Source organism: Protopterus annectens, chromosome 1.part1, assembly GCF_019279795.1.
Source record: "Protopterus annectens isolate FY-2018-M chromosome 1.part1, PAN1.0, whole genome shotgun sequence".
Lineage (NCBI taxonomy): Eukaryota > Metazoa > Chordata > Ceratodontiformes > Protopteridae > Protopterus > Protopterus annectens.
This window is the reverse complement of record NC_056726.1, coordinates 1,947,483,344-1,947,496,093: the sequence shown is the minus strand read 5'-3', so window position 1 is coordinate 1,947,496,093 and position 12,750 is coordinate 1,947,483,344. Positions and strand designations below refer to the sequence as shown.

Below are 12,750 nucleotides of genomic sequence, written 5' to 3'. Positions count from 1 at the left end.
TGCCCAGTCGGAATTTCCCACTAAACAAATGTAAAGAAAATAAATAATAAATAAATATTAATTATTGGACTGATGAGCTAAATAATGTTAGGCATAGAACAACTAGAACAGACTTAGGAAATGATGCATCTATTTTCTGCAAAGAACATCCAACCCCTATGAAACATGATGATGCCCCTGAGAACTATGGAATTGTGGATGCAAGTCCTCAGCAATCTGAGGATCCAGTTTGTTTAGAAGGAAACAAAAAAGTTAGAAAGGAAGACGTTCTCAACAAATAAGGAAGAAAAAGAAACTGACTAATGACTGTAAAGGAAAGAGAATACATAGTAAAAAGGGTTCTGCTTTGTTATGTAACACACTGGTGAAAGGGAAGGAACATATCTATCCGAAAACCCTCGGTCTACAGAAAAAGGCATCACCTTTCCAATGGAAAATGTAGAAAAACGAGGCAAAGGAGAAGGTGAAAAGGAAGAAATCAAAACTGAATGTGGAAGGATTGAAGAACATTACTGTAAGAAAAAAGAAACGAAAGACAGATGTTGACTACATGGCTCAAGCTGTTGATTTACAATGCCAGGTGGATGAGAATTTAATACGCAATGAAAACAGTGGAATTAATAAGACTAATAGTGATGAAGATCTATCCTTCGTAACAATTGATAGACCAGAAATGACTGTATTAGTAGCTGAAGATTCTTCAGAGATGGACAGCAAAGATATTCTTATAATTGGAGATTCAGTTATTAGAGGAACTGATACTTATATTTTCAGAGATGATAATGAACATCGAGTAGTGTTATACTTGCCAGGAGCAAAAATAGAAGATGTGAAACAAGCCTCAGAATGCCTTAATGTAAGGAAGTATGGATCTGTTTTTATTTATGTTGGTACAAGTGATGTCACCAACAAAGATTCTCTGACTGTTAGTCGGGAACTGACAGCCCTCCTAGATAGTATAGATTGTACTGGTGTTAGGACATATTTTTCACAAATCACCTATAGAAAGGATAGTCAGGTCACTGTGAATGAAAAGATTTTTTGGATAAACACCTACATGGAAAAATGTTCTGTTTTAAAAAATGGAAATGTGTAGAGCATCCAAGCCTTATTTTGGGCACACGTGTTCAGACAGGATGGTGTGCATTTGTCTAGATCAGGGAAGAGAATTTTTGCAGCAGATGTTTTGCAATATTTGACAAACACTAGCCAGGATTTTTGCCATGTCAAAAATGTAACCGTTTACAGATAGCAACATTTGATGCATCTCTGATGCTTGTTAATGCTAGGAGCATTAATAACTTTTTTTATTTGAAAAATTGCTACGTTCCTTCAAGATTGATGTTGTTGTTTGTGAAACATGGTTAAAGAACAATGACTGGAAACCGATTCTGACAGGGTTTAAATGCGGAGATGTTATGATAGAGATTAAAGATAGCTATGAGACCTGTGATTATTACATGTTCAGTGATAACACCAAAACTATATACTGTATAACTGTGACAATAAAGACAACCCTGGAACATGTAACAGTTGTTGAAGTGTATAGACCACCAAAGTCAAGTGCAGATGACCTAGAGGAATTCATACATTTCTTACATGAAACACTGGAGAGAAGAAAATTATTAGCTGGGGACTTAAATTTACCAGAAACAGACTGGAATAATATTGATTCAACAACGTTAATAAATAAATTATTCACAGAGTATATTCAGGAATAACAACTGCTTCAGATTGTAAAAAAAACTTACAAGGGGACGGAATACACTAGATATTTTTTTGTTTCCAAATAAATTACTGTAACTTCAAGTCAAGTGTTACCACCATTGATGTGCAGTATTAAGGTTAATTTGTTGCTAGATAATTCTGCCAAACTGGAATCTAAGCCAATGCACAAAAGGTTACGTATAGATTATAGGGAAGCAAAACAGTTACTGTATAAAACTAGGAGTGAGGGGTTCAGTGAAAAAACTGCAGATGGAATGTGGAAAGTTTTGAAAGAGAAACTGAGTGCAAAAAGTAAAAAAAATGCTTAACATCAGGATCTAGGACGCAACATCGGGGGGGGGGGGTGTATTTCCATAAGAGCAAGATACCTGATTAAGGTGAGAGACAAAAAATATAAGAGATGGAAGAGAAGTCAAATTACAACTTTGAAAAGTGAAAGATTAAGCATGGTGTTAGACAAGATCAAGAAAATGTATATAAAGATATTGAGCGTAATAGGAAACGTTTTTATAGATACACAAGATGTGGAAGGAGTAAAGATGCACAAATTGATACTGTGTGCAGATTCTAAAATTTATTCTCAGACACAGCAGATTGTAGATATATTTACAAAATCTTATGCAAAACAGTTTGGGCCCACAAAAGGGGTGATAAGTTGTCCTAGCGACATCCAGGTAACCCCAGATACTGGAGTCAGATTAGATTATATTGAAAAAGAACTGCAAACTGGATCCAAACAAAAGCGCAAGGAGGAGACAGAATAAATAACAATGACCTGAGAACACTTAATCAAGAACTTAAACTACCATTATATCTATTATTCACTAGGTCATATAAATATGAGGAGATTCAAGATTGGAGACGTGCACTTATTAAACCTGTCTTTAAGGGAAAGTGGAGTAGGGCAAACCCAGAATCATATGGACCCTTAAGTCTACTTTCATGTTGTGGAAAAATAATGGAGAAGGTAATACTGGATAAGTTATTGTCAGAACTGGATAGGTTGGGACTTGAAACCATACATCAGCATGCATATGTTGAAAATAGATCTATTACCACCTGTAACATGATGTTCTATAACAATATAACAACAGGTGTGAATGAAGAATTGTGCTGTGATGTGATTTATATAGATTTAACTTCAGCATTTGACAGGGTCATACACAAAACACTGATCAATAAATTAGTACAACTAGGTATTGATGTACTGTTGATAAGATGGATAGCTGCATGGCTTACAAATAGGACATGGCAAGTATCACGCACCAACTGGACAGGTGAAAATCCTTGGTTACAGTCCAGGTGTCCCACAGGGCTCTGTCCTAGGCCCTTACTTGTTTAGATTGTATCTTTCAGACTTTACATTTTCATCTGAGGTGTTCTACAGTCTGTATGCTGACGACCTGAAATTGGGGAAACTGATTACAAGTGTTACAGATAAGGCATGTCTGCAAAATAATTTGAATAAATTAACCATTTGGGCACAAGAGAATAATATGTTGATGATGTTTGTCTTTCGGCTTTTCCTGGTTAGGGGTCGCCACAGCAGAACTCCAGTCCGCTTATGGGAAAATGACCTCCTTTTTTTCAGGATGAAAAGGCCTTAGTGATGAGGTGTGTGCCACATAGAAGGATTTCCTGACTGTTGTGGCGATGTGGTTATCGAAGTTGAGACCACTGTCCACCTGTGTCCCTAAGTCTCTTGTCACACTTTCTGTGTTTAGTGTACTGCCACCTATGTGGTAATTCACGGGTACATGTTTTTTCCCAAAGGGGATAGCTGTGCATTTATTGGCATTGAGCTTGAGCCCATGGCTCTATAATCAAGCATCTGTTTCTGTAAGGCCCTTTTGTAGAGTATCCGCATCATTTGGAGATTCAATAATGGCTCCCAGTTTGCAGTCATCTGCGAACTCTGTTAGCCAGAGTCCCTTAGTACTGGCCTGTACTTCAGAGAAGTAGATGCCAAACAAGAGTGGTTCTAGGACTGAACCCTGAGTTACTCCACTTGTCACTTGTCTGGAGCTGGATTTGGAGTCCGCTACTTTTATAGTGTGGGTTCTGTCAGTAAGCCAGTTGGCAACCCATCGAATGACGTAGGGATTAATGCCCAGCTTAGTAAGTTTACCTACGATTCCAGAGTGGGGGATGGTGTCAGAGGTCTTGGCGAGGTCCAGATAGGCTGTGTGGACCGCCTTACCCTCGTCCATGGCTCTGGAGACTGATTCGAAGAAGTCAGTCAGGAGTCAAAATCGTCCCTTCACGAACCCAAACTGGGTGGGGTCCAGTGTTTGAAGGTTGCCAATGTCTTTGTTTATAAGTTCCATGATAACACATTCCATGGCCTTGCAGATCAGGCTCATCAGACTGATGGGGCGGTAGTTCCTGGGATCCAAGGTAGATCCCCCCTTGTGGAGTGGGATTACTGTAGCTGTGCGCCACTCATTGGGCACAAAGCCTGAGGTGAGGCTATGATTAAACATGAGACTTAGGTGAGGTGCCAGTTCATTTTTTAGTTCATGTAGTACACAGCCCGGGATGTCATCTGGTCCCATGGATGCTATATTCTTAGCTTGGGAGAGTGCATTTTTACCTGTGTGCCCATTATTACCGTAATTTGGCAATCTTACGGTATTGAGATGGGCCATTTAGGGGGTGAGAGGGGGGTGAAGTTGGCACTGAATCAATCTGCCAGGATATTGGCAATATCCTTGGGATTAGTATATTTAATGCCATTCTGTTGTAGCTCAGAGCAGATCTGAGCATTGCCATTTAGATTCTTGACATAGTTATAGAATGCCTTGTGGTTGTCTTTGGAATCTTTGGCAATTTTATTTTCATAACTAGCTTTGGAGGATTTTATGAGGGATCTCAGCGTCTTACTGAGGCTGGTAAGGGAGTTTTTTTGCATTCTGGGACTTTCCTCTTTTCTGCAACATTTTCTTCCTTTTGTTGTAAAGTTTGTTTACGGCAGGGGACCACCAGATTGGCTTAATTTTTTTGGAGGAGAGCATCTTGGTTCTATTTGGGATGGCACAATTCATGCATGAGTGGATGCGCTCGTACAGTGCCTTAGTGTAGGTTTTTTTTTAAGCTTAGCCAATTACCACATGCGAGAATCAAACCCTGCACCTTGTGTTTTTAAGGTAAACACATTTACCATTATGCCAACCTCCCAGGTTTGGCCAGACAGTCAAGAGGAGAAGGGAACTGCTTGCATCACACCACCAGTCTCACATAGACCTATGAAACCAGCACTGGCAAAAAACACATATAAATACACAAAAACATACTCTGAGGCTCTAAATAGAAATCTGCAAAAGCAACAGAGACCTCCAAAGCAGACACCCAAGCAACCTCCACCCCGAAACACAAACCATGAAACATATACTTCACAAAACCAGTGTGCCACATAGTCGCAGTCCTTCAGGCAAAATAACATACCCAACACACTAGTAATAGGTGACTCTATAGTCAGGCACACTGATGTCCCACTCACTAGGCTGAACAAGGAGAAGGTTACTGTTAGCTGCCTGTCAGGTGCCAGGATCCGCCACATAACACAAGCACTCAGGTCACTCCAGAACAAGTACAATACGACTCTGTCATTGTCCATGTTGGTGTGAATGACCTGAGCCGTACCTCCCTGGACTACATGAATAGAGACATGGAAGAGCTCCCTGATCACGTAGCCCTGGCTGGTGTGACCCTGACCTTGAGTAGTATCTTGCTCTCACCAAGAATGATACCACGGTATAAAGACATAATTATCAATTTCAACAATTGGCTAAACTTCTGGTGTGATTCAAAGGGGATCCAGTGTCTGTCAGCCTGGGTTGAGATGCTGGACAAGCCACGCTGCTTCGCTAGAGACGGCTTGCACTTGTCACCCTTAGGTGTTCGAAAACTGGCCAAGGCTCTTGTCACCCCCATAGTGCCTTTTTTAGGCAAGGCTCAAAAGATAAACCCACCGCCGTAAGTAGCACAAGTAACAAAGGTAATGCTGCTCATTGCCAGAAGTCGAAACCTCAAAATGCATGCACTCCAGTCAGTCCTCAGTATGGAGAAAATAGATATATGTGCAGTAACAGAAACCTGGGTGATTTCAATTGCCCAAACATTAACTGGGACAACTACTCAAGTAATAACTCCCTTTCTCAACATTTCCTGGAATTTATAAACTCCCTGGATCAACTGGTCAGCACCCCCACCAGAGTTGACAACATGTTGGACCTGGTCATCGCCAACATGGGCGACCGGTGTTCCACACCAGAGGTCAACCCCTCACTGGTTAGATCTGACAATAAACTAATCACTTTGGATATCCACATTCTGCCCCCACCCCCGTTCAAAGAAACCACCGTGAAAAACTTTTCAAAAGCAAATTTCACGTTACTTAAGACCGAGGTGGAAAGTTTCAAAGTCCCCCATGCTAAAGGATAACACTGCCAAAGCTGCAAAATCCTTTAGTAATGCACTTTACGGGCACCTGCAAGAATGCATGGATCATGCTATCCCAAGCAAAGCCAAGACTCACTCCTCCAAGAAAAGGAAACCAGTCTGATGGACCCCTGCCATAAATAAGCTATACAATAGAAGGAGGAAACTAGTACAGAAAAAAGTAAAATCCCAAGAAGGTAAGACATCCCTGATCAGTATTAGCAAGAAACTACAATCCCTCATAAAATCATCCAAGGCTAGTTTCGAAATAAAAATTGCCAAGGACTCCAAAGATAACCATAAGGCATTCTTTAGCTATGTCAAGAGTCTAAGTGGCAATTCTCAGATCTGCGTGGAGTTAGTGCAGAATGGCACAAAATACACTGAACCGACCAATATTGCCAACATCCTGCCAGACAGGTTCAGTGCAAATTTCACCCCCAAAAGGGCCCATAACCATACCAGAAGAATGTAGTGCCCTTGAAATCACAGACACTTAGGTTAAAACAGCCCTCTCCGAATCCAAAAACACAGCATCAGTGGGACCAGACGGTGTCCCAGGCTGTGTCCTACATGAGTTCAAAGATGAACTAACCCCTCACTTAAACACACTGTTCAAGCTCAACCTCTCCACAGGCTACGTGCCCATAGATTGGCGCACAACAATGGTTATTCTGCTCCACAAAGGTGGAGCCACAACAGACACCAGGAACTATCGCCTTATAAGCCTGACTATCTTGGTCTGCAAGGCTATGGAGCGCATCATCATGGATCTCATTAACATAGACATTGGGAACCTCCAAACACTGGACCCTACCCAGTTCAGCTTTGTTAAGGGCAGATCATGCCTCCTAAGCCTGGTGGACTTCTTTGAGACAGTTACCAAGTCTATAGACGAGGGAAAGGTGGTCCACACAGCCTTCCTAGACCTCACAAAGGCCTTCAACACCATTCCCCATTCTGGTATTATAGACAAGCTCACCAGCCTGAACATAAACCCCAACATCACGAGATGGGTTGCCAGCTGGCTCAGGACAGAACCCACATGGTAAGAGTTGCGGGAGCTAGTTTTAACTCTAAATCGATTACAAGTGGCGTTCCCCAGGGCTCAGTCCTAGGACCCCTTCTGTTCAGCATATACTTCTCAGAGGTACAGGCAAGCACAGGAGGTCTATGGCTGACCAAGTTCGCAGACGACTGCAAACTAGGGGCTGTAAGTGACTCTCTGGCTGACACAGACATCCTCCAAAAGGGTCTCACTGAGACAGATACCTGGTGTCAAAACCATGGCCTCAAGCTAAATGCCAAAAAGTGCATCGTCATCTCCTTAGGAAAAAAACAAAAGTACCCACAAACTACCACATAGATGGTAGCCCCCCAAATCCGGAAGACGTAATAAGGGATCTGGGGACCCAAGTAGATAGTAATCTCTCCTTTGTTAATCACATTGCCAAAGTGGTTAGAAAATCCTGAACCACAGACATACATGCATAGTTACCAAAATATGTCCCATATCTGGCACCGAACAAAAGTCCAAAGAAGAGTCCAAAAACCAATAAGACTGAGAAGAAGTAAAAATATTTCCTTCAGGCTGTCCAAACCCACTGTGTCGGCTGTATAACATTAACGGCAAAACCTTGACGTTCCAAATAGCTTCATCAGAATCATCCACACTAACAAAAAGTGACACATTCCACACTACAAAGATCGCAGAGAAAATATATTCTTGTTCTCCAAATGAGAACTGACAGCAAAAATGTTTCGGAACCACCCCCCCGATCCAATACACTGATGAGGGAGAGGCGTCTTGGTAACTATGCATGTATGTCTGTGGTTCATCTTTTCACTTTTATAAATATAAGAGGACGCCTGAGCTAGAATGGTTGTAATGAACATTGGGACATGATTATATCATCTGGCAAACATAGTAGCTCAACCTGCTACTATGTTTGGATATTGATGATTTTTGAATGGGCTCTGCATGATTTTTAATGAAGCAACTAAGTGTACAGGTCGGAAACATCTGAACATTTGATTTTTTGGACAATATATCATTTTGTCATTGGACATTTGACCGATTTGAACTTTGTTTTGATGAACTCAATATATTTTTTCCAACAGTCAATTTATGACCATTTTGTTCATTCTGTATAGTTTATAATTACCATGTTGGTGTAGGGAACGAAGTTTGCCAAGTGATTATGAACTGAACAGTCATATTTGGCTTGGCAATGGTCTTACATGGGGGTTATATATAGCATTGTGACTCAATATGTATTATTATTGATCTTTATGTGCTGACATGACCTAAACTGTTGTATAGAAACTGTATAATAATATAACTTGGCAATACAGTGTACAGGATAGAACTGTTGTCTGATTTATTTTTCTGAATCTAGTATATTTAGCTCTCATGTTTTGTGTTGGGGTTTGGTCTTGAGTTGAGCTTGAGCAAAATAGAGGGATTTTTTTCCTTTTCTTTTTCTATGTAGGTTGTTACTTTTATGTGTTGCCCACCAGACAGCAATTTTGATATTGGGATTGATATATTCATTGCTATCGGGATTGATACCGATGTAACAGGAATTTTTGGTGGTATGTAATAATAAGCCTTTCGGGCAATAGACAAGACAGTGTGTGCACCAGGGCTAATTATAGTGCCTACATTTCGGTGGAGAGGGTTACTCGACTATTTATTTTGGAATATAGTCTAGCAGCTATATGTTTGAATTTTTGTGGGTACATAGCATGGCGCTCAAGGATTGATGATTGAGTCTATATATACATAGTACCACCACTGGAGTTAAGATTATCTGGCTCCTATTTTATGGAATAATTTGTTTTTTTCTGTTGGGATCTCTTAAGCAAGTATATGTTCTAGTGGGGTACACATTCAAGTATGACATTTTATGATTAAACATTTTGCGTTTTTCCCATTATTGAATTGGAATTGGATTTGGTCCCCATTTTTGCTCAGGTTGGATTGATGAACCATGGACCTAGCATCTATTATAAGAGGATTGTCCTCTGATACTGATGATTTAGGTGTCTCTGGTTTGGGCTCACACTCAGTGATGGGTGAACTAGGTTGGCGTGCTGACGATTTGGTTAATCAGCATAAGTTGGCCTTCTCTAAACTTAACAAGGAGATGAAGAGTTTGGGAAACAGTGTGTGGAACTTGCGCTTTTTCAAGGCATATCAACAGAAACAGATATCCCCATGCCGGTTGAGGGTAAAGATTCAGCCACTTGTTCCTCAGATCAGTCAGTTACTATTAGATGACTGGCTTGCAATGCAACAGCACGCTTCAGTGGGTTTTGTTAATGCATTAGTTGAATATTATGAGAGAACTATACAACAACAGGTTTCTGTTCTGGATGAATTGAGCAAAGGGGTACAGGAATTTCAGACTCTTCCATGTTATAATGTTAGTCTGAACCAACTAAGTAAGGATTTGTTAGAGTTGGAAAACATCTTGAAAGAGAAAAAGAAATTTCAGAGAGATGTTGATGATTTTGATAGGGGGGACCCTTTGACATACGTAAGAATGTTAAATTTGCTACTCTCAATCAGAGATCAGGGAATTTTAGGCCCAAAAGATCCAAATCTATTTTAAAGAAAAGAAATAGGGAGAATATTACATCAGGTGAGGATACCTCATCCAATACTGAGGGGGAGGAGGCCCACATGGATAGGTCACCGAGGTCGAAGAGAAACAATCTGGGAGATAATTGGCCCACCCTTAAGGCCTAGGTCAAGAAGAGGGGGGAGGAAGCATAAAGGTCCCTCCCGACTTAGAAGGAATGTTGAGGGTGATGGCTCAGGTGTAACATCATGTAATATTTTTAATATCTCCTCTTTGGAATTGTCGGACATGCATATAAAAACACTTAATAAAGATCTTAGCTTTGTTCCTAGTTTTTTTGTGCCTGAACATCAATTTGCACAGGATGTGGTAGATTTCATTTGCAATTTAAATTTACGCTTATTTTTTTTAGGGCGAACAAAATCAGGCTGATAATAGACCTTTTAGATTTTGGGATTCCACGTTTAAGCCACCCATGTCTCCGGTGGTTTCACTTTTCCAGGGCAGTGTGCTCACCGATTTATATCGAAATTTAGGTAAGGATTACTTAAGTAGGGATAATGTTACTCGGGCTGAAAGAATTTGCATAGATGAGCTTAGATCAAACAAAGATATTGTTATTTCATCTGCGGACAAGGGAGGAGCTATAGTGGTCCAAGATTGGACACAATATAATGATGAGGCACAGAGTCAAATTGTGGATCAAAATTATTATAAGATAATGCCTGTAGATCCCACAGCCAAGTTTAAGGTTGAGATTGATGCCTTTTTGGACTTGGTTGAAGAAGGTATTATTTCTAGGGAAACTGCCTATCATCTGAAGGTTTACCATCCCAAACAACAATACTTAAACCGCCTTCCCAAAATTCAAAAAAATCTCAATAACCCCCCAGGCAGACCTATTGTTTTGGGGCGAGGCTTACTTACAGAACCCATTTCTGAATTTCTTACGTATTATTTAAAACTGTTGTTATCATGCATACGGGCTCGGATACAAGACAACCCATTTTTTGGGCATAATATCAGATAGGCAACTTGAACCCCACTGGTTATTGTGTAGTCTTGATGTCGCCTCCCTCTATACCAAAATCCCCCATTGGGCATTGTTGGCTTCTCTTCAGTACTGGTTGGATCAGGCTGAATTTTATAGACCAGGTTTTAACACTCTTTTGGTCTGTTTGGCCGAGCATGTTTTAACTAAGAATGTGTTCTATTTTCAAAAACAATGTGTATGGGCAGGTACAGGGCACGGCTATGGGGGCATCATTTTCCCCCATATGTGCCAACCTGTTCATGGCTTACATAGAGGAGCAACTGATTTATGATGATAGTCATGATATTTGTTTGGTAGAAATTGATATTTGGAGGCGATATCTTGATGACTGTTGGATGGTGTGGAGAGCGGATGCTTCTTATTTGGCAGAGTTTGTTGAATATTTGAACCAAAACAAGTGGGGGATCCAATTTAATTTAACCTGGCACAAAAATTAGATCACTTTTTTGGATGTCTTGGTTAAACGTACCCCCGATGACACCTTGGAGACTGAAGTCTTTCGCAGATTTCCGCAATATAATACCTTGTTACATGCTTCCAGCTTCCACCCCCAACATTTCATCAGGAACATCCCCAACTCTCAATTTCTCAGTATTAGAAGAATTTATTTAGACTCCTCTATTTACAATCAATATAAGTGGGATCTTTCCAAAAGATTCAGGAATCCGGGATACGGGGCTGGTGACATCCGTAGAGCTAGCCAGTTTACTTCTCAGCAGGACAGATCTGATTTGCTAGTCTAGAAGGGTGACCAGCCTGTTAGGAGCAATCAAGTGAGGCTAATTACTACGTATGGTAAAAATACACATTCGTTCATGAATGTCATCTCTAAGCATTGGGATATACTTCAAGGGGAGGGCTCACTTATGAAATGTGTAGGAGATAAGTGTATATATTCCTTTTGTAAGGGTCGCTCTCTAAGTTCTTTGTTTAACCATTACAAAAGGTGTCAGAATCGGATAGGTTTTTTAGCCAGAGAACCATGACTGGGGAGAAATTGATGGGTTGCAATCCTTGTGGTCATTGTTACAATTATTCAAAGGTCTATAAAACTTGCTGTTTTACTAGCCAAAGTACACCTCAAGTGTTTGACATCACTTTTTTGCTACTTGCAGTACCAATTGGGTGATATATTTGGCAAGTTGTACATGCCCAGCATTTTATGTTGGACAAACATCCAGGCCACTTAGATTACGGATAAGTGAACACATGAGTGACTTTAAGAACTGCAAACAATGTAGTGCACTGTGTAAACATATTTGTAAACATAAAACTGGGATATTTAGATTTACAATCATCGACTGTATTACATACAAAACACAGGACAAGGCAGGATTGCATGAGATACTTAATTTGAAAGAAAAGAAGTGGATAGTCAAGCTCAGTGGATTATTTCCACCTGTTTGAATGAATACTTCTGAAACCCTGATCACTCCAATAATTGTATAAGTGTTAATTGGTATTTAGTTTTATAGATATATGTAGTTGTGTTGGAGGGAGATTTTGTTATACTGTTTTTGTTCACTGAGGAAGGCAGCATTGCCGAAACCGGTCTGATTTATTTGGTGAATATGGTACATTTGTGTATTTTTAAATACAGTATGTTCTAGTTAAAATACAATTTTTTCACACCGTTGTGTGCTGGCTCTTTTTTGGTCTATGTAATTTAGGAGTTTTGGGCCGTTGCACTAGCCATACCTGCGGGTCATTCACAGTATAAATAGGAAATTCACCCCGTGGATCACTTCTGTGGCTCTGCTCAACAGTGGCATAGGAAAATAATTTTCTTGGATGGCGAAAACCAGGGTACCTTTTTGGCTACGCTTATATAGGCCCTAGGGCCAATAGCCTAGTACCTACCTATGAGCCTATGTATAGATATGTATATGTATGCATATATATATATATATATATGTGTGTGTGTGTGTGTGTGTGTGTATA

At 40.3% G+C, this 12,750-nt stretch overlaps 1 protein-coding gene across 1 annotated transcript in view; it reads left to right on the top strand.

Annotated features, from left to right (window-relative positions):
• LOC122816779 (solute carrier family 4 member 1 adaptor protein) overlaps positions 1 to 12,750 on the top strand; it is a 937,474-nt gene that overhangs the window by 771,128 nt on the left and 153,596 nt on the right. The window contains exons 11-13 of the mRNA XM_044089801.1: positions 8,661 to 8,763; positions 9,214 to 9,710; positions 10,168 to 10,543. Of these exons, the coding sequence (XP_043945736.1) occupies positions 8,661 to 8,763; positions 9,214 to 9,710; positions 10,168 to 10,543 (976 nt within the window). The remainder of the gene's footprint in view (positions 1 to 8,660; positions 8,764 to 9,213; positions 9,711 to 10,167; positions 10,544 to 12,750) is intronic.